General features: G+C 42.0%; 1 protein-coding gene across 1 annotated transcript; it reads left to right on the top strand.

The window, feature by feature from the left end:
* The first annotated feature begins 16,810 nt into the window (after positions 1-16,810).
* Positions 16,811-20,411, top strand: LOC148039326 (pentatricopeptide repeat-containing protein At5g27110-like). Its single transcript, XM_087675218.1, has one exon. The coding sequence runs from the start codon at positions 17,466-17,468 to the stop codon at positions 19,701-19,703; it is 2,238 nt and encodes a 745-aa protein (XP_087531344.1). The 5' UTR covers positions 16,811-17,465; the 3' UTR covers positions 19,704-20,411.
* The last annotated feature ends 2,870 nt before the right edge of the window (positions 20,412-23,281 follow it).

Genomic DNA, 23,281 nt, shown 5'->3' with positions numbered 1-23,281 from the left:
CGAAATGAGCTATGAACCTTCTGTAGTAACCCACATGGCCTAGGAATTGTCAAGTTTGTGGGAGAGAAGGAAGGAGTCTCACTTGTAGCTTTCTTGCTTGCACAATGGGGGAATACACACAAAAGGTGGAGGTTGAAAACAATTTTCCTCTTCTTAGTTGTGTAAGCCAAAAAGAACTCTAGTACATAGAAATAGAAGAACCCTATATATGGGTCTCAAACCAAACTCAACTAACTAAGGTGGCATACTAACTGAGCCACAAACTAGAGTAGATAAGGATAGCTGTCATCTAGCTATTATTCATGGGCAGTGTACCAACCGCATCTGCAAGTGACAAGGCGGTGACATAAATGCACAACGGTCACCCTGGCATATCACGTGTGGAGCTCGATATCTCAACACTCCCCCTCGAGCTCAATCCCAATTCCTGCATACCAAACAGGTCTCTGAACTTGTGCAGCTTCTCTGCACCCAATGCCTTCGTAAATATGTCAGCTACCTGATCCTCTGTGCTGACATAAACTAGATTAATAAGACCTACTAAAACCCTCTCCCGCACATAGTGATAATGCACCTCAATGTGCTACATGATAGATTGGGTTATTTGCCAAGTGTATACTACTCATATTGTCACAATAAATGACAACTGGCCCATTTGTAGGCTGATACATATCATAAAGTAGCTTATGCAACCAAGCTACCTCACATGCAGCCATTGCTGTGCCCCTGTACTCAGCCTCCGTGCTCGACAAGGCAACTGTAGGTTGTTTCTTGCTGCTCCAAGTGACTACAGCATTCCCAAAAGAGAACACGTATCCACTGGTAGATCGTCTATCAGAAATAATACCAGCCCAATCAGCATCAGTGTATCCATGCAACTGTATCTGAATCCCAGTCTCATAAACTAGTCCATACTGCAATGTGGACTTCACATACCTGAGTATGCGTTTAGTCGCATCCAAATGCGGTTTCCTTGGAGCCTGCATAAACTGACTTACCAATCCAACAGCGTAGCTCAAATCTGGCCTGGTAATAGTCATATAAATCTCCTACTATGCTTCTGTACATAGTAGGATCTTCCAGAAGCTCACGTGCATTTGTGCTCAGCTTCACATTCTGCTCTAAAGGAACTGAAATAGGCTTACAGCCTATCATCCCATATTTGGACAGCATGTCCAATCCATACTGCCTCTGCAAGAGCCATATCCCACTTGGTGATCTAATAACCTCAATGCCCAAGAAATAACGCAGCTCTCCCAAATCCTTCATCTCAAATTTATGCTTCAATAGCATTTTCACATGAAGGATATCTTCATCACTGTCACCTGTCATAATCAAATCATCAACATAAATGACAAGTAGCATAATACCTTTCTCTATTTTTCTCACATAAAGTGAGAAATCTGCCTTGGAAATCTGAAAGCCAATAGTGACAAGATACTGTCCTATCTTGTCAGACCATGCTCTAGGTGCTTGCTTCAAGCCATACAAGGCTTTCTTCAACCTGCAAACAAACTCAGGATGAACAGCATGCACATAACCTGGTGGCTGCTCCATATAGACCTCTTCTTGCAAATCACCATGCAAGAAGGCATTCTTTACATCTATCTGATGTAAAGACCATCCCTTTGATGCAGCCATAGCAATGACTACTCTTACGGTTGCCATCCTTGCAACCGGACTGAATGTTTCTTCATAATCAATGCCATATGTTTGTGCATATCCCTTGACTACTAATCTTGCCTTGTATCTATTCACAAAACCATCTGCATTGTGCTTCACCTTATAAACCCACTTACAGCCAATTGCATTCTTACCTTTAGGCAAAGGTACTAACTCCCATGTAGCATTTGCTTCCAAGGCATCCATTTCTTCATCCATGGCTTTCTCCCATTTTTCTTTTCCCATGGCTTGCTCAAAAGAAGTGGGTTCTGGTTCCTGTATCACTTTGACCATATATGCATAGTGGATGGCTGTAAATCCATCATATTTTAGCCTATCCACAGGATACCTAGCTCTCGTAGACCTGCGCAAAGTAGGTTCACTCCCAGGTGCTCTCAAAACATCCCTGGTCTTCCTTACTCCAGGTGTAACAATAGAAGGAATACCCAACTCATCATCAATGCTCTGTTCTGAGCCACTGGATTCACCATCCACATAAGAGTGACCTGCATTCACATCAAACATGGGCTGATCAACCTTCTCTTTTCCTTTTCGTGATACCTGCATACCACTATCTGCATTGCTTTGAGAAGATTCTCTTGATCTCAATCTGCATGTCCATGGCGAAGAATGTGAACCACTGCTAGAGGACGCTCCAGGTCCACTAATATCTTATGACTGCTGCTGTGAATTCTATGCAGTATTACCATTTTGTGCATCCACATTATCAATCACATTTATTGGTTTATACCAGCTACTCATCTCATAAAAAACAACATCTCTGCTCACTGTAAACTTACGAGTAGAAGGGTTATAGTATCTATACCCTTTCTGCTGCAGAGAGTAACCAATAAAGATGCACTTCTCAGCTTTTGGATCCAGCTTGGATCTCAACTCATCTGGCACATGAACATAGGCAATGCAACCAAAAATTTTCAAATGAGAAATATCTGGTTTCCTACCAGTATACCTCTCCTCTAGAGCCTGCTCAACCATTTGACCAACAGAAACCAGGTTCTTGGTGATATTCGGAACATGAAATACATCCGACAAGTATTTCTTTTTCCCATCCTGCATAGACAAAGGAATATTTCCAATCTGCACAATAGGATGTGCAATATTATCACCAGTCTCCACAAATCCTGGTTTTTCCATTTTCCTTGCATCCTGCATCCATTCTGCATGACCTGTCATGTGGTTTGATGCACCTGAGTCAACATACCACACATCGTTACTTTCTTCTGCACTTGTCACAGAATTGGTCATGTGTTGCACCATAAACAAATGCTCATTTCTGTCATCACCCTGTCTACTAGAAGATGCATAATTCCCTTGTTGCAGTTTTCCATTCATGATGTCATTCTGCTTTTTATAGCAGTCTTTAGCCATATGACCCATTTTACCATAGTAGTAGCATTCAACATTGCTGTTTGCATTTTGGCCTCTTTGCCATCCACCACGACCTCTTTGGCTCCCCCTGCCTCTAGAGTTACCACGTCCTCCTCCATAGGACTGGTTTTCTTGAGTTTACTGCATATTCTGATTTCTACCACAGCCTCCAGATCGGCCTCCTCTACCTCTGCCTCTACCTCTTCCAGCATTTGAGTAGAAGACAGCTTCTTTTGAAGTTCCTCCTGAAGAAGATGCACCACCATTTCTCTGCTCCTCAGAAATTAGAAGAGCAATCAACTCCTCAAAATCAGGAAATCTTTCACGGACGGAAATGGATGTTCGGAACTGTGCACAATCATTTCCTAGACCATTCAAGGTCACAGAAACTAAATCATCATCTTCCACTAGCGACCCAATGGAAGCAAGTGCATCTGCAATTTTCTTCACCTTCATGTGGTAGTCATTGATGCTCATATTTTGTCTTTGCACATTATGCAACTCTTGCTTGAGCTGCATTTTCTTGGCTTGCATATTTATGCTATACATTTTTGACAAAGTATCCCATGCCTCCTTTGGCATACTTGCATCTTGAATATGTACAATCATAGAGTCTGAAATGCTGATAGACAGCCAGTACATAACTTTCTTGGCTCTCTCATGCCATGCTTTAAATGCCTGCATTTGTTGTTGATTGGGAACATCAGGAAGAACTGGTTCTTCTTCATTGCCTGCAACAAATTTCCAATATCCTTTTCCCATAAGAAAATTCGTCATTCTAAACTTCCATGCTTGGAAGTTGTTCTTTTCAAGCTTTTCAGTGACAATCTGTGAAAGAGAATCAGACATCATTACAGAACACTGCAAAAAATTCTGTCACTGCAAAGAACATAGCTCCAGCCTCACAAGGGCAAATCTGCAAAACTGACGAAAGTGGTATTTGACCACACAGTCACTTCCTAGTGACGATTTTGCATCAACAGGCAGCAAGGATGATTCTGTAACTCCCAATGTCTCTGCGCACATGCATACGATGCAATTTCTATAGTAACTTTTCACCGACCTGTAGAACAGTGGTCGCACAGCATAAAATTGGGCCTTTTCCTGAGTGCGTACAGAAAACTTCCGCCTCCAAAACAGGCCCCAAAATGGCCTCAAATAAAAAAAACAGAGCTCTCGACTGTGCTACCTGCAGAGACTTGCTCCCAAAACAGAAAAATGAAAGGAACACTGGTCCTCTTACCAGAACACCGCGAGCTTGGCTTGCTTTCTTGAGCTCCTTACCACGAACAAGGCTCTGATACCATGTCAAGATTGTGGGAGAGAAGGAAGGAGTCTCACTTGTAGCTTTCTTGCTTGCACAATGGGGGAATACACACAAAAGGTGGAGGCTGAAAACAGTTTTCCTCTTCTTAGTTGTGTAAGCCAAAAAGAACTCAAGTACATAGAAATAGAAGAACCCTATATATGGATCTCAAACCAAACTCAACTAACTAAGGTGGCATACTAACTGAGCCACGAACTAGAGTAGATAAGGATAGCTATCATCTAGCTATTATTCATGGGCGGTGTACCAACCGCATCTACAACTGATAAGCCGGTGACATAAATGCACAACGGTCACCCTGGCATATCACGTGTGGAGCTCGATATCTGAACAGGAATCCCCTCAACTATTTGAGGTTAGTGGGTGCTGTCAGAGCTGCAATCTTTTCGATCTTTGTAGGGTCTGTTGATATCCCTTGTGTAGAGACAATGTGCCCCAACAGAACTCCAGAAGAGACCCCAAAGATGCATTTGTCGGGGTTGAGGGAAATCCCATACTCCCGACATCGGTCAAAACATTATTCCAGGTGTCCCCAGTGTTCACGGATCAAACTATAGACACAGAAGTCATCCAAATATACCTCAATAAAGTCGTGCAAATGATTTTGGAATGCGGCCATCATGACTCGTTGAAAAGTAACAGGGACATTGCAGAGTCCAAACGGCATCATGCGGTAAGCGTAGATCCCCCATTCTGTGGTAAAGGTTGTTTTGGATTGGTCTTCTTCTGCTATCTGGACTTGGTTATATTTGTTGAATCCATCCAAGAGGGAATACAGCTCATGGCCTGCCACTGTGTCCAACAGTTAGTCTGTAAAAGGGATAGGGAAGTGATCCTTCTTCGTCTTGGAATTCAACTTGCGGAAATCCACACATATACGAAGCTTGCCATTCTTCTTGGGTATAACCATGATGGGTGAGACCCATTCACTATTTGCCACTCGATAGATGAACTCGGCTTCCAGAAGCTTCAGCAGCTCTGCTTTCACCAATGTGGAATAATTCGAGTTCATTCGCCTCTGTCGTTGCCGTACTGGCTTGGCATCAGGCTCGAAATCAATATGATGCTGACATATTGTGGGATCAATCCCCTTTAGGTCTTTGTAGGACCATGCAAACACGTCCAAATTCTCTTTCAACAAGTTGTACAAAGTTGACAACTCCTCTTCTGGTACGCTGCTACCCACCTTCAAATGGCGTTCAGTGCCATCTGCATCCACAAAAGTTAACTGCCTTTCACCTTCTACTTCACGGATGAAGGTCCCACGGACTGCTTCTGGGTATAGATCCAACTCCTTCAAGGGGGTGGTGTCCTCTTCCGATGTCCCACTAGAACCAACTTCTTCTTTTGGTGGAGACTTAGGGTGCTCCTTGAGATGTTGAAATGGGATTAGAGCCGTTTCGGGTTTGGTTTCACGATTAGTTACCTCTTGGCTTGAAGACTCATCTTCTGATGACACGTTTAGGAATGTCACATAACAGGGACCCTCTAATGCCTGTTGGAATCGTGAGACTGGTGCTTGTTGGCACGGTGCATCATCATCATCTTTCTTTGGCAAGGATGGTATGAGAAGATCCATTTACCAGACCAAATGGTACCATCGCCATTCTGTCCCACAGCATGAGCTCGTCTGCTTCTGATGCTTATGGAACTTCTTCTTCATATGTATCCTCTTCAGGTGGGATAAACTCTTCCGTCTTGCTTTCATAACCTTCTTCTTCAATATCATCTCCATCCTCTTCTGTCTCTGTCTCTGTCTCTGTAGGAGCTCTGTAAGAGAAGAATAGGTTCTCTGTTTCATCTCCTACCTCTATTTGTGGCTCTGCTATGGCCATGTAACAGGGAGAGCAGTACATCCATGCTTCTATCTCACTGTCAGAAAATCGTTCCTGGTTCAAGCAGGAAGTATTGATAATGGCTTTGCATCGTTTGGGAGTCGTCTTACATTATCCACTGTTAAGGAACGTGCCACTATTTTCTTGGGAAGGATCTATTTGACAGCATCTTCATCTGCTGATGTTCCATCTATAGCCTCATTAGGAGAGTCAGAAGATAATTCCAAGGAGGTGGATCCATGTCCTTTTTGAGAACCATATAGCTTCAGCACCACTTTGTTGGGTCCTCTACCCAAGGTCAAGGTTCCTTTGAACCAATCCGTCCTTGCTCTGGCTTCAAAAAGCCATGGTCTGCCCAGTAATAGAGGGTAGGATGTACCATAAGAGTTTAGCTTCACCACCAGATAGGTTAACCAATAATCTTTTCCAGCCACTGTAGTCTTCACATATGGTAGAATGCCCAAAGGCTTGATTCTACTCTGATCCGCCAGTCTGATGAGCCATTGGGTTGGTTGCACACCTTGTCAAGAATCGCGTGGTGGAGGGGGTTGCTCAAGATGCTGCGCCGAACACACACAGAATGCACAAGGAGAAGCTCACTCAAGAGACAAGAAGAGAGATGGAGGCCAAAACGTTTTCTTGCTGATTTCTTCTTCTTCTTCCACACTCTTTACAATGTACACAAAGTATAGATAAGATACAACATAAAAGGAAAGTGGCCTACTAAGTCAAAACAATGCATCACCGACTACACTAGTCGACTGGCGCTATAACTATGCTAGCTGTAAATAGGTGTAACAACCTGAATATAATAAGTAATGAGTCAGTGGCCATGTGAGAGTCATAATGACCACCGACGTGCTAAGTGTAGACGTGTGGACCCATCTAACCAGGCGGTCCATCATCAATGTCCGCATGTGTTGAGCTTGTCATCTCAACACTCCCCCTCAAGCTCAACTGCAACTTTGCAACTCCAAGTAAGCTTCGAAACTTTTGAAGCTTCTCTGTACCCAAGGCCTTCGTGAAGATGTCAGCTATCTGATCCTGTGTGTTGACATACACCAAGTCAATCTCACCTGCTAGTACCTTCTCTCTCACAAAGTGGTAGTGTACCTCAATATGTTTTGTCCTGGCATGGAACACAGGGTTCCTAGCCAACTGTATACTGCTCATGTTGTCACAATAAATGACAACTGGACCTTCCACCTGGACATCCAAATCAGCCAATAGCTTTTGCAGCCATACTACCTCACATGCTGCAACAGCAGCACCTCTATACTCAGCCTCTGTACTCGACAAAGCAACTATAGATTGCTTTTTGCTGCTCCATGCAACTGCTGCACTACCAAGAGAGAACATGTATCCGCTGGTAGATCTTCTATCAGACATATTACCAGCCCAATTTGCATCTGTGTATCCAAACACCTGTACATCTGTACCTGCCTCATAGAAAAGTCCATAATGTAATGTGGACTTCACATATCTCAATATGCGTCTGACTGCATCCAAATGTGGCTTTCTAGGTATTTGCATAAACTGACTCACAAGACCAACAGCATAGCTCAAGTTTGACCTTGTAATGGTCATGTAGATCAAACTCTCCACTATCCTCCTGAACATAGTAGGGTCTTCTATCTCATCCCCAACATCAGCACTCAGCTTTACATTCTGCTCCAACGGGACTGAAAGTGGTTTGCATGCAGTCATACCATACTTGGACAACATATCCAAGCCATACTGTCTTTGGAATAGCCATATACCATCATCACATCTGATCACCTCAATGCCAAGGAAGTACCTTAGCTCACCTAAATCCTTCATCTCAAACTTCATCTTCAAACATCCCTTGACTTCAGCAATCCTACTATCACTATCACCTGTAATAATCAAGTCATCCACATAGATGACTATGATGACCAAACCTGCATCTCCCTTTCTCACATAAAGTGAGTGATCAGCATCAGAAACATAAAATCCAATATTGACAAGATACTCTCTGATCTTGTCAGACCATGCTCTAGGTGCTTGCTTGAGCCCATAGAGTGCCTTCTTCAACCTGCACACATACGTGGGATGCTCTAAATCTTCATAACCTGCTGGCTGATCCATATACACTTCTTCTTGCAAATCACCATGCAAGAAGGCATTCTTTACATCCATTTGCTGCAACCTCCAACCTTTGGCTGCTGCCAAAGCAATCACACATCTGATAGTTGCCATCCTAGCAACTGGACTGAAGGTTTCATCATAATCTATGCCATATGTTTGGGCATAGCCTTTTGCAACCAGCCTAGCTTTGTACCTGCTAATAGAACCATCTGCATTGTGCTTAATCTTATAAACCCACTTACATCCAATAGCTTTCTTTCCCTTCGGCAATGATACTAGATCCCAAGTCTTATTGGCCTCTAATGCAGCCATCTCCTCATCCATTGCTGCATCCCAATGAGCATGACCAACAGCCTCCTCAAAACATGTGGGCTCAACATCCTCAACTAGTTTCAGCATATAAGCATAATGGTGAGCTGCATAACCCTCAAAACCAAATCTTTTAACAGGGTATCTCACCCTGCTAGACTTGCGTACCACTGGATCACTCAATGGAGTCTTTGCATTAACACGTGCTCTTTGCACACCTGGAGTCCTCACTGAAGGAATCCCAAGCTCATCATCCAAGCTCTCTGAGCCACTGGAGTCTCCATCAATAACTGCATCAATGCCTTCTGACACTTTATTCTTTCCTTTGTCTTTACCTGTAGTGCTACTAGATGCACTCGAAGATGTAGAGGTACTCCTTAGTCTCCCAGACCAAGGACTACCAGATGATGTCTCTGGTCCACTAAGAGTCCGTGATTCTTGCCTTTCAGCCTGCACATGAGTGTCATGATCATCATCAACATCCAATGCATCACCACTAGATGCATACCAACTGCTCATTTCATCAAAGATGACATCCCTGCTCACTCTGAACTTACATGTGACAGGGTTGTAACAACGATATCCTTTCTGCTCTAAAGAGTATCCAATAAAGATACACTTTTCAGCCTTTGGATCCAGTTTCTTCCACAACTCATCTGGCACATGAACATACGCAATGCAACCAAATACTTTCAAGTGTGAAACATCAGGCTTCTTACCTGTAAAACATTCTTCGGGGGTCATACCATGAACTGCAGCTGTGGGAGTTCTGTTCATAATATAAACAGCAGTATGAACAGCCTCAGACAAAAAATGCTTAGGCATATTCTTTTCAGCCATCAAGGCGCGTGCAACTTCTGCAATATGCCTGTTTTTCCTTTCTGCAACCCCATTTTGCTGTGGAGTATACCTGCATGTGAACTGTCTCTTTATCCCATGAGACCTCAGAAAATCACGGAACTCATTTGAGAGGTACTCTCCCCCTCCATCTGACCTCAGGCACTTTACTTTCAAGCCTGTTTCTCTTTCAACTGCAGCCTTGAAAGTTCTAAAGTGCTCAAAAGCTTCACTCTTTTCCTTCATAAAATATACCCACAGCTTTCTAGAACAATCATCAATGAATGTGACAAAGTATGAACTGCCTCCAAGAGATACATTTTGTGTAGGCCCCCAAATGTCTGTATGCACAACATCAAGGATATTTTTGCTTACATCTCTGTCATGTGAAAAGGGTTGTCTTGCCTGCTTACCAAACTGACATGCTTCACATACCTTCTGAAATTCTGCAACTTTAAAAGTAGGCAAACCTGTAACCAACCCTTTGGACTGCATTAATTTCAGCCTTTGTACATTTGCATGTCCAATGCGTTTGTGCCAAATTTCAATGTCTGCAACAATACCTTTTCCTTTGGCATACATAGCAGCATTCATAGAAGGAATTCCAGCATCTAGAGTGAACATACGTCCAACTCTACTTCCCTTTGCTACCAACCTGCACTTATCATTGAAGTCTTCTACAAAGCAGCCCTTTGCATTAAATCTGACTTGCAGCCCTTGCTCTACCATTTGACCGACTGACACCAAGTTCTTTGTAATAGATGGCACATGCAATACATCTGAAAGACTCTTTGTCTTACCATCATGCAAGGACAAGGGAACTTTTCCAATGTGTGAAATTGGGTGGCATGAGTCATCACCCGTCTGCACATAACTTGCATTCTGCAAATCCTGCATCTCCCCAAACCATTCTGCATGGCTGGTCATATGATTGGATGCACCTGAATCAACATACCAAACATCTTCATGTGTTCTCTTTCCTGTAACAGCATTCAGCATATGCTGCATAACGAACAAACGTTCATTTTTATCTTCATTCTGTCGTGAAGACGATGCATAGTTTCCTTGCTGCAACTTACCACTGCGGATATCATCTCTCTTAGCATAACATTGGGCTGCAATATGACCTATTTTGCCACAGTAGTGGCACACAATACCAGAGTTGTTAGAACCTCTGTTCTGCCATCCACCTCTTCCTCTAAAGCTCCCCCTGCCTCTAAAGTTACCACGACCTCCTGAAACCTGCATATCGCCAAATTGCTGATTCAATCTGTTTTGCTGGTTGTCACTACCACGTCCTGTACCACGGCCTCTTGAAGAGAACCTGCCACGTCCCCTTCCTGAACTGGAGTAGAAAGCTTGGACCTGTTCACCACTTCTTTCAGATGTCTCACTCTGCATGTCGATCTCTTCAGTGATCATAAGGGAGACCAACTCATCGAAATCTGGAAATGGCTTTCTGACATATACAGAAGTTACAAAAGACTTCCAAGCCGTTTGTAATTCCTGCATCTCTCCAAACCATTCAACATGATTGGTCATGAATCGACATACCATACATCATCATTTGTCTCCTTTCCTGTAACCGCATTCATCATAAGTTGCATAACAAACAGACGCTCATTTTTGTCTTCATTTTGTCATGAAGACGATGCATAGTTTCCTTGCTGCAATTTACCACTGTGAATATCAGCATTCTTTGCATAGCAATGGGCTACAATATGGCTTGTTTTGCTACAATAATGGCAAACAATAGTAGAATTTCCAGAACCTCTATTCTGCCATCCATCTCTTCCTCTAGAGCTCCCCTTGCCTCTAAAGTTTCCTCTGCCTCTAGAAACCTGCATTTCACCAAATTATTGATTGAACCTGTTTTGCTGGTTATCGCCAGCACGTCCCACCACGGCCTCTCAAAGAGGATCTACCACGTCCCCTTCTTGAACTGGAGTAAAATGCTTGGACCTGTTCACCATTTCTTTCAGACGAATCACCCTGCATATTGATCTCTTCAGTAATCATGAGAGAGATCAGCTCATCAAAATCTGGAAATGGCTTCTGTACATATACTGAAGTAACAAATGATTTCCATGCCTTCTCATTTTGTTAAGGCCACTCAGAGTGGATGAAACCAAATCATCATCATCCGGCATTGCATCAATCGCTGCTAAAGCATCTGCAATGCTCCTCACCTTCAACACATACTCATTGATAGACATTTTCCCTTTCTTGAAGGCATTCAACTCTTGCTTGAGTTGAATCTTTTGTGCCTTTGTATTTATTGAAAACATGCTTGTGGTTTAGGGTTAATGCTTTAGGATCTTGGCTAAGGCTTTAGTATTTGGATTCCGGTTTCTTATGTTAAGGTTTTTTATGTCAAGGTTTATTACGAATGCAACGAATATCCTCACATCCTTACGCAACGAGCACGTGGTTAATGCTTTAGGATATTATGATATGGTTTAGGGTTAATGCTTTGGGATTAATGGTTTAGGGTTAATGCATTAGGATCTTAGTTTAGGCTTTAGTATTTGGATTTCACGAGGTCTTATGTTAAGGTTTTTTATGTCAAAGTTTCTTATGTTAATGAATAGAACGAATGCAACGAAAGCAACGAACATCCTCACATCCTTACGCAATGAGCACATGGTTAAAGGTAATGCTCTTATGCTATGGTTTAGGGTTAATGCTTTGGGATTAGTGCTTTAGGGTAATGGTTTAGGCTTTAATGTTAAGGTTTTTTATGTCATGGTTTATTATGTCAATGAATAGAATGAATGCAACGAAAGCAACAAACATCTTCACATCCTCACGCAACGAGCATATGGTTAATGCTTTAGGATCTTATGATATGGTTTAGGGTTAATGCTTTGGGGTTAATGGTTTGGGGTAATGGTTTAGGCTTTAGTGTTTGGATTCCAAATTCTTATGTTAAGGTTTTTCATGTCAAGGTTTCTCATATTTAGAATACTTATACAATGAATAGAACAGATGCAAGAATGAGACACCAAAATCAACAATGGGACGCCAATGGGATTCCACTAAAATGGACAATCATGTGTACAATACAAACATCCTGAACCTAGATGCCAAAACTTTTGTGATCGTGGACCTATCGGGGAATGAGAGAGAAAATTGTCACTCCTCATTCTCACTGGTGTAGGTACAATAAAAAATACTACAAGTGCCAATGTAGGACTCACCATACAATCGCATCACCCTGCCGATCAAGATAGACCCCATTGGACGAGGAGCATACCGCAAGGATAGAGGGAGCAGTGCATGGTAAGTATGGCATGAATACACTGCCAGAGGGTCCACCAAAAATGTTTTGGTGCAGCAATGAGGACAATATATGCGAGGTTTTGGGCTAAACCTCACACGGCCCCTCCCTTGTTGATGCGTGTGCCTTAACACACCTGTGATAGATGGACACTTGGGTTGCGATGAGGACTCCCCCCCCCCTCCCCCCCCCCCCCCTCATTTGGACGAGGACGATGATCCTTGCCATGCACTAGGCGTGTCTGTATGACATTTTCCTGGATTCGATAGATCCCACCCTTCCTAGGCATGTCAATCTCCTGTGGAGAGAACATGTGAACAAGAGACTCTTTAGTATTTTCCAATTGGTGCATACAAGCATCCATCTGTGCCGGTGTGTAGGATGGAATCCTATCCTCGATCCTCTGAAGGAGCCCTCTAAAGTCTGCGATGGAGGACACGAGATCCCCTTCCTGCACACCACCATCGGAACCTGGTCTCTCAAATCCTGGGATTTCATCGCCACCTGGTCTTTGCTTCATGTCATCAAAGGCATGCGCACTATCGATGATGGGGAGAACCTCGTAAAGGTGAGGAAAATGGCTCTTCAAGATGAGGAAAATGGCTCTTCAAGATGAGTCTCAAACCATGAAGATGTTTACAGTCAGTCGACCAATCAGGGCAATCACATTAGTTTGATTGTACACTTATATGATACCATTTTGCATGTTGGGTTGTGCTCGCCATTTTAAACAGTGCGATCCCCTCGTTAATGACTTGAAGAGAGGAGGGATCTTGCTCACACCGCTGAAGAATCTTCTCCTCTGCTGCCAATCTAGCCGTATGACTCTTGCTTGACCCATAGACTTTGAAGTGCTTAGAATCGGCTGGCATAATAGACATGTGTAAGACAACAATGCGTTTCAAGGAAAGGTGAAACGCGGAAATAGAATGGAAATTGACCACATTACCTATCTCTTGCTTTTGCTTGAAAAACTCCAACGCCAATCCATCCATTCTAGACCCCGATGACGAGTCACCAACAAGGGCATGCAGCAAATCCAAAATGGACCTATTGATCCTAGCATCAAGTAGAGTGTACTTGATATATTGCCAAAGTCTCTCAATGAGGTTGGTTGTGTCGACATTGCCATGTGGAAACATGCGACCAAACTTGGGCCATCTTGCACGCCAAATACAATCTTTCCCACACCATCCATTGGTAACGTATTGGACCACATTTGGATGAGCGGAATAATGATGAAGCATTTGCTCAAATGTATCATCAAACTACGACTCTGTAGTAGGGCAATGCATAAGATTGGACAAAGAGACATACACATGATTATGCTTATCTGTAGGGACCTTGATTCATGCAAGAACATGTGAAGTACTCACTGTCAAGCTCACGAAATTCACAAAAAGATAATGCTTAAAAGTAAAACGATTATGAAAAGGTGTACTTGTGGCAAGAGATTTTCAACCCATGCTTTCTTTGTGTGGAACTAGCATAGAATAATATGGCATGCATGTTGACGTTTGTTGCCACTAAGGTAGTCAATGGTCCAACAATTAGGGTCTTCCATAACAACCTTCGAGAGTGCCTCCAGCTCTGGCTGGGACTTATCAATCACCAGGGGAGCAGGGCGAATATCTCCCATCCTAGAGAGGACTAGTCTTATGGTGATTTGCAAAGCCATAATCTCTTGGTTTGACCCATTGTCACTAGTGCATAGCATAAACCAAATAGGGATACCCACTCCATGCTTGTTTGGTAAAACTGCCGCATAAAGCGGAAGACCAAACACATTGGTCTTGAATGTGCTATCGATTGCCCGAGCATTGTTCTTTGAGAACCTCTTACTCATTTGCAACATCCATTCGTCCTGGACTATCGGTACGAATGGTTTGACCTTGTCCTCTTTTGCATGAGGATTATATGGTTGATAATAGAGTACCTAAAGGACCATGTAGATGACACTATCAAATAGATGTACTAATTTTCACAGAGTATAAACATTAATGAGAATATGACAAATGCCTTATTTTAATCTTGTAGACGGAGAGCCTCCAAATACATTGCCGTCCAATCATGCTTCGAAAGTTTGCCTGCAGGACACGCAGAACATTGACGCTCAAAAGCAACCTAATATCATAGAGCAATGGCTTAGAAGGTAACATACCTTCAGTTCGCATTTGGTATGATAGTGTATGCACCTCCCTTGGTATCATGAAGAACCTATAAATGACACCATCCAGCGGAGATGCATTTTTCAAATGAAACCGCTCCTTGGTTAGGCCCATCTTGGCGACATGGTGACATGTCCCAACGTCAAATAGGTCATCCTTGCAGCAATCAATCACAGCTGGATGCATTGGCAAGTGATACAAGTCAGCACGAGATCTAGGTACATGACCCTCGTGTGGTCCATGGACCTGTATAGTGACATCATGGAGATCGTCTTTGTACTCGATCTGCACCTTGAAAGGGCAACCACATTTCTTCGAGATTCGCAACCTACTGATTTTTCGAGTTGCTCTACCACTGTGATGACGTGCATATTCCACTATTGTCTTCCCTAAACCATGCTTTTTGGTCAAGCGGACCTTGCCCAATCTAACTTTGTGTTCAAGCATGATTTCTTGAAGCCTCCGCTCGATAAGAGATCTATCTGCAGTAAGCTCCAAGATGGGTGCTCTTCTTTCCAGAACCTTTCCATGAAATAGAAATGGGCCGTCATAACCATGGGGCCTTGTGGACACCTTGCAAGTACACCCACCGATGAGATCTCTCACATATGCAAGAGGAATGCCATGCCTTCTCAAGTCAGCACACCATGTGGATTTGATGGAATCAATTGTGACATTGATACCCTCGTGAGCACTTGTAATCTTGTTTATGTGATTTTCAAGGAATATGCTCTCCCACTCCTCTATACATGCAATGTGCAACGATGGCTCTGATTTCAAGGCCAATATAATGTGTCCATCGCCATTTCTACCAATGCAAAGACCTTCTTTGATCCTTCTCCACTTCTTCAAGTCGAGCAACTCCTTCCTATGGAGTTGCTTGAGCACCTCCAATGTGATGGCCTTCTGCCCGCTCAAATCACTGACCATCAAGCCGTAAGTCTCTCTATTGAAAGAGAAGTACTTCGATGAGGTATAGGTAGCTGGGCTTGGTGCATTGATAGTGCTTTCTTGTGGTGCCGAATCATTGTCTCCATTAAAGAAATCAAGTATCTCAATCTCATCGCTTGATGATCCATCTGATGTTTCTTCCTCGGTGTCAAGATCATCGATCTCAATGTCACTTTCCATAATCCATGTGTGTTGACTACATATGTACGTACGACTAAAACATCATGCCAATGTCACAATGCGTCCAATGCAAACATGAGAGAAAGAGATGTGCATCTTATTGTGGAAGCCATGAGCAACAAATGGCAAACGACCTCAAACCTTTGTTCAGATGATGTTGTGAGCTCGTATTTGGTAGCAATATGGGCCTCAGACCTTTGTTCAAAATATCTCACGAATGCACCTTGCGCCCTGTGTGCAAGAGTTTCCTATAGGCTATACCGAGAGTTTCCTACGGGTTATACCAAGAGTTTTCGGCTTTTGGTTCCAGGTTGGCTTAGTTTACTTCGAAGGCGGGGTTTACCACAATGATTGGGTTGACTTTTGATCTACGATTCAAAAACTCGTATTAGAGTTAGTTTGCTTCGGGACCCTACAAGCGGCTTCGTTGAATGCCCAATTAAAGGTGGGCCCCACAGGATCTATCGTCTCCTTGCATTGGTAGCCCACGCAATCAATTCCACCGGGTTGGTTGCGTTTACAAGATTGGATGGGTTTACTTTTGGTCGTCGCAGCAAACTGCGTGGAAATTCGAGACACCATTCCTTGGTCAACCTCCACTTTTTCAATTAGTTGGGATTACTATTGGTAGGGAAGTTTTTTATGTCGTTTGGGTTTACTTTGTTAAAAAATAGAGGTTAAGATGCACTCCTTTTTTCAGCCTCAACCACAGCCGTCGATCCCAACTCCCCGGTTCTTAAAGACCCCGTGGGAGATAGTATCGAGGGGGGGTTGCCATTAGGTGTGGAACGAGCCGGGTCAAGTAAAAAGGAATTAGTTGAGAACCCATCTTCCGGCACAGGCGATAAAGGCCGCCAGGAGGCTCACTAAAAGAACTGAGAGTTTTGGCCTATCACCTCAGTGGCCAAATGTGCTCTTGGTGTGGCTCTGTTTAACCTGAAGTATGCGTCATTTGATGAAGCAGCAGGCCGAAGTCGTCATCATGCACGAGTCTCTGTGTGTGTCGAGGCCTGGTTTGTCTCTTCTTTCCGTAATGTTGTATGCACTGCAGAGCTTTGCTACATCGGAATCATACGCAGGCCTGGTGCCACTGACAGGGTGGTCAAGGACTCCACGGAGAATCTTATCTTACAGTTGTCTATTTCCTGGCTGAAAGAACCGGGGAGTTTCTCGCTTCTCACTATGGGAACTTGATCAACAAGGATACGGAGGGCTGACGCCTTTGTTCATCACGGAATCGGATCGAGATTACGGTGTCCTTCCGAATGATCAATATTTTTCTGAAGAATCAAAGCTTCGAGATTGTGGTGTTTTTTCTGAACAATCAGGGCTTCGGCCTTTGATGATAAAAGGTAACCATGCTTGTTGCTTTGATCACGAAACATGACCATTACTTAGAATCATAGGGAGCTGCTGGTATGACTGATTGCTTTGAACATGTGGACTCTTTTGAGTTTGATGATCATGAGAAGGCTAATCGCGTGATTGACTGCATGCTGTTAAAACTGGTACCTATATCGGTACCCATTGTGCTGTCACTTTTGCAAGCATGTACCAGAAGGAAGGATCTTGCAACTGGAAGGCGACTGCATGCCCTCTCTATCAACACCGAACTCAGTAGTTTGGCCATCTTAAGAGATGAATTTGTCCGCATGTTCGCATCTTGTGGCTGCTTGCTTGAAGCAAACCTTGTCTTTTGCAAATCATTCAAACCAAGTGCATGGACATGGCAAGCAATCATCATTGCTCATGTTTCACTTGGAGAAAATGAAAGAGCTCTCAAGTTGTACGAAGAAATGCAAGTTGAGGTTTCAAGTCCAGGCAAGTATGTGTACTCATCTATGTTGAAAGCATGTAGCAGCACAGGTGCATTGCGACAAGGCAAACAAATACACCATAATTTAATCAAGAGTGAGTTGCATTCAGACACTGTGGTTGGAAACAGCCTTATTGATATGTATGCCAAGTGTGGTAGCCTAAGTGAAGCTTTTAAAGTCTTTAATGATTTTCCTCAGCGGAATGTGGTGACTTTCAATGCTATGATGTGTGGATATGCTGAGCATTATCATGATCTTCATGCTGTTGAACTTTATGATGAAATGCAACAGGAGGGTACTTGCCCTGACTGTGTTACATATTCATGCCTTTTGAAAGCTTGTGGCAATGCAAAGGCCTTGCTTCGTGGCAAGCAATTACATGGCCAGGTTATTGCAGGTGGTATAGACTTGGACATTGTTGTGGGGAGCAGCTTGATTGATATGTATTCAAAATGTAGTAACCTTGCTTTAGCTCATGAAGCATTTAACAGTTTGCCTCATCGAAGCATTGTGTCATGGAACAGTTTGATCACAGGATATGCAGAACATGGTTATGGTTATATTGCAATGGAACTTTTTGAAAAAATGCAGAAGGATGAAGTAGCACCAAATAAAGTTACCTTTTTATGTTTGCTGAAAGCATGCAAGAATGAACACTGCATTGAGCGGGGTGCATATGTACATCAGCACATTGTCCATAATGGGCTTCAACTAGACCCCACTCTGGGAAATGCCCTGGTTGACATGTATTGTAAATGTGGAAATTTTGAATTGGCACACAAAGTCTTCTGTCAGCTGCCGAATAAATGTGTTGTTTCTTGGAGTTCATTGATTTCAGGTTATTTAGAGCATGGGCAGCATCATTCTGCTCTTGCTTGTTTTGATGAAATGCAACAAGCAGGTATACATCTGGACAGAGTCACAATTATATGTGCACTGAAAGCTTGCAGCAACCTTGAAGTAGTTGAAAAAGGGAAACTGGTACATGAACAGGTCATTGGGCTTGGATTGGACTTTGAGCTTACTGTTGGAAACACTCTTCTTGACATGTATGCGAAATGTGGGTGCCTAAGCGAGGCAAAAAAAGTTTTTGATATGCTGAAAATTCATGATGTTGTTTCATGTAATGCCATGATTGCTGCATATACCCAGTTTGGGCATGGTCTTCATGCTCTTGAAATTCTGAATGTAATGGGTCAAGATGGCATACAACCAGACAAAGTAACATTTTTGTGCACATGTCAAGCTTGCGGCAGCATAGGGGCCATAGGACAGGGAAAGTTGTTACATGTACAGATTGTAAAAAATGGTGTCGATACTGATGTTGTCGTTGGTACCACTCTTATTGACATGTATGCTAAATGTGGTAGCTTGGATGATGCCTACACTGTGTTCTACAAGCTGCCAGGTCGTAATTTGGTATGTTGGAGTGCCATGTTTACAGCCTTTGCTGAACATGGTAGTTATTTTCTGTTGTTACAGTGCTTAAATGAGATGCAGCTGCATGGTCTAAATCCAGATGGCAAGATTTATACTATTCTGCTTATGGCATGCAGCCATGCAGGTAAAGTAGAGGAAGGCTATTACTTTTTCAGAGTGATGTCTGGACAGCATGTAATCGCACCAACATTGGAGCATTTTAGCTGTCTGGTTGATCTTTTGAGCCGTTGTGGACATTTAGAGGATGCTCAAAAGCTTCTACAAACAATGCCAGTTTCACCAGACTTGAGTGAATGGATGTGTTTGCTTACTGGATGCAACACCTTTGGAGATATCCACACAGGAATTGATTGTTTTGATCGAGTTAATGCACCTGATTTATTTCATGCTAGTGGGTAAGTGCTCACATGAAATTCTCGCTAGGATGGAGAACTTGCTTGCCCTTTTAAGCCATGATGGGCCACCCACAAACCAGGTATGTCTATTCTAGGTGGTTAGAGGTTACATGTTTATTAGTTAAGTGGAAATGTCAACTGGAACAGGAGTGTAGCCTGCAAAACAGATTCACAGTATGCGGAAGACTCACAATCCTATTGGCCAAACTCAACAGAAGATGAGAACCCCTACAGGCGGAAGAGATTCTCAAATCTCGATTGCAGCAAGTTAATGGAGATATGTAAAGTATCAGCTCCGAGAGCCCAAGCATGAACAGACACTCTCTACTTCAGTTCCTTGAAGCTACCCTACTGTCCAATTCAGGACAGCTCTTCTACGCTGCATGCTCGTCCTCGATCAGTCTTTTGCTGCGATTTGCCATGAATGCTCTGGATCAATGATCTCTCATAAGCTGGAGTTTTCTGGCTAGACTTCTTTTGACTGTCCCATGCAATAGGCATGAACAAAAGAAGAAGATTGCATCTGCTGATCACAATAATCTGCTCCACGATGATGATGCTTTTAGTCACCAGCAGTCCTGGCCTTATCTAGCTTCAAAAAATGTGTAGCTGTTTGGTTATTTATTCGCAATTAGGTCTGATACTTTGTGTTCATCATCACAAGAGTTCATGAAAAACATTCTTGGTAACTTCTAACTCAAATTTTTGCAGAGATTTTTGAATCAAATTACATGTATTTGCCATTTTTATAACTAAAAGTTTTGAAGAGTTTGAGATTTCAAACCTTCTTTCAACTTTGAAAGTTTTTTTTTGAATTTTGCAATTCACTTTACATTAAACCTTGGTTTTTTGTGAACATTGGTAATCACTTTTCCTCAACACCATCTCCATGGGGTCTTAAAGACCTTGGAGAGTTAGGATTGATGACCCAAATTGCACCTGATACACAAAAGTGATCATGATCATTACTTTTAAAAAAGGTAAACCCAACCAAAAGTGTAGACCCAACTTGTCGGAAAGTGATTACCGGAAAATCATTAGAGAATGATGTGCCAAAAAATAGTTTTTGTGAAATAACTTAAAACTTGACATCTCTAACTTGTGTGTAGTGTATAGAGTAATGGTGGAAAGCTTGTCTTGAATCATAGAGGTTATGGGTTCAAACCCTTTAAACTTTTTTCTCTTCAAACTTTTCTCTTTGTTGTTTTCTTAGGTTTATTATTTCTCCTTATAAATTTTGTTAACAAGAAATAAGCTACTATATTGACAAATGTTAATTTTTTGGAAGATGTTTAAGCTTCAAAAGCTTGGAAAGGGGATTTGAGACAAAAAGGTAAAAGTTGTAAAAGATAAAGTTTAAAGATTAAAAATTTTAAGGAGAAATAAAAACTCAAGAAAACAGGGTGAAGTTTTTTAAGGGTTTGAACCCATGATATTTCAAATAGGAGGCAAGCTTTTTACCATTATTTTATATACTATATACAAATTAGAAATGATGAGATTTAAGTTGTTTTATAGCAGTTATGCTTTGGCATGCTATTTCTTGGTAATCACTTTTTGGTAGGTTGGATTTACATGTAGGGTTGGGTTTACTTTTTTAAAATGTAATGATCACAATTGTTTGTGTTAGATGTGCAATTTGGGCAATTGATCCCAATTCTTTGAGGTCTTTTAAGACCTTGTGGGAGGTAGTATTAGGGGTTGCTTGTGATGGAAAGACAATTTGACTTTATTAAGTGTCACATTCTTAAAAAGCCTTTGAAGTTTGTGCCTCTTGAAATATGTTTGATCTAGTCATCACAGCAAGCCATGATCTATTGTGCATGACTTGGTACACCATGATTTGCTATTGCCATGACTTGCCTTGCCATCCATGTGGCTCTCTTGCCATGTCATCTACCTATTCTTGTCACATTGCTTGTCCAATATATAAGTTTGTGTACATGGATCTTCCACTTAGAGGGAAGCTTTGATTGATAATTCATACCACTTGTTTCTTAATAATGTGAAGAAGGTCCCTTCTTCTAAGGTGCTACCTTAGTTGAAAACTCCCTAAATTGCTTCAAACGATGCTTTTGGATCATGAGATAATACCATTGATCCGTTCGGAAGATCAACTCATCTCGATGTTTATTCGTCTCTTTTCTCTATTATTTCCCTCATTGGATATTATTCCAAACTTGCTTCAACAATTGAGACATATCTACAATCAAATTTTTGGTAAAGGCTTCAAAGTATAGTTGAAGGTATTTCTAACCAATTTTCCACAAACACTCTCAAATGGTGTTTGCTTGATAGAGGTGTGGATCATATCATTGATTGCATGCTCAACCAATGTTAGATACATTTTCCATGCATCTGGATGATCTTGACAGTTGCAACAAAGCATGGTAATCATGGTAATGTTAGAATTTTTTGTTAGCATATTAGCTTATGGGTAAGAAGCACTATAAAACACTTTTGGCTAAGGCCTTGGAACAAAGCCTTACAAAACCCACTAGTGATCTTTGAATCATGATCAAGCACAATCCTCTTCCGCAAGCCATGCTTTTGAAAGATTTCTTTAATAAAAAGCCATGGAAACTTTGTTGCATCCACATTAGATTTGCATGGAATTAAACTTGCTTGCCAAACCTATGGATCACTATAAAGATGGTATCTTTTTGGAACCACTTGCTTTTGAAAAGGTCGGTAACTAAATCTATCAAAATCTCCTTTCTCAGTAAATCTAGAATAGACAATGGCTGTAGCTTTCGTGCCACCTTATGGACCTGTGTAAAACATCAACTTCCTATCATTCTCTACTAGTTCTTTAGGAAGTTCCAAGATAAAACTCATAGCCATGCTTTCACACAATCTATCCTTAATAAGAAAAGGGTGTAACAAACTTGCTACCTTTTGACATATCATGAAAATCCCTTACATAAGAATCCAATGTACCTCAAAGATGGCCAAATAAAGCCTTAAATGCTTTCATTATAGCACATGTACGTCGATATCCTACATCTTTAGGCCTCAACTACTTCTTGTAACACCAAAGATGATCGTGCATAGTAAGAAATTCATCCTTAAAAGTATATTGCACAAGTTGCTAACCTTTAAACATATGCTCAAAGATACTTGCATAGTGTGCTCTCTTATGTTATGACTTACGCATCTTGCACCAAACAAAACAGCTTATTATTCTTGCATGCATCACATTGAATAACAAAAGCATTTCTCTCACCTTATTACATGCTCAAATTTCCTTAGTGGCCCAGTGCTCTACACGGTCTCATGTTAGCATTTGCAATACTTGCAAAACTGTTAGTAAGACTAACCCTAGTTACTTATACACCTTGCATACTTGCAACTTTCCATACATTCCACTAAAAAATTTTCACTACAAGTTCCCATATCTTCCATTTTGTGCATTGGGTTGAATGACTCCAAACACATTTCCTTGCATCCCTTACATCCCAATCTAAATACTAACATTGTGATTCCCAAATAGGCCTTAGCTAGTCGAAACTTGGTCATCCTTAGCTTGAAACGTTGAACCACTTCCAAACTAGCCTACATGCTTAAATGATGACATAAAAG

This window comes from Lygodium microphyllum, chromosome 3 (genome assembly GCF_053477565.2).
Source record: "Lygodium microphyllum isolate KBCC chromosome 3, Lygodium_microphyllum_v1.1.10, whole genome shotgun sequence".
Taxonomy (NCBI): domain Eukaryota; kingdom Viridiplantae; phylum Streptophyta; class Polypodiopsida; order Schizaeales; family Lygodiaceae; genus Lygodium; species Lygodium microphyllum.
This window is presented reverse-complemented; position numbering and strand designations above follow the sequence as displayed.

Coding starts and splice junctions, on each gene's coding strand:
- LOC148039326 (XM_087675218.1), top strand. CDS start 17,466: ATGACTGATTGCTTTGAACATGTGGACTCTTTTGAGTTTGATGATCAT.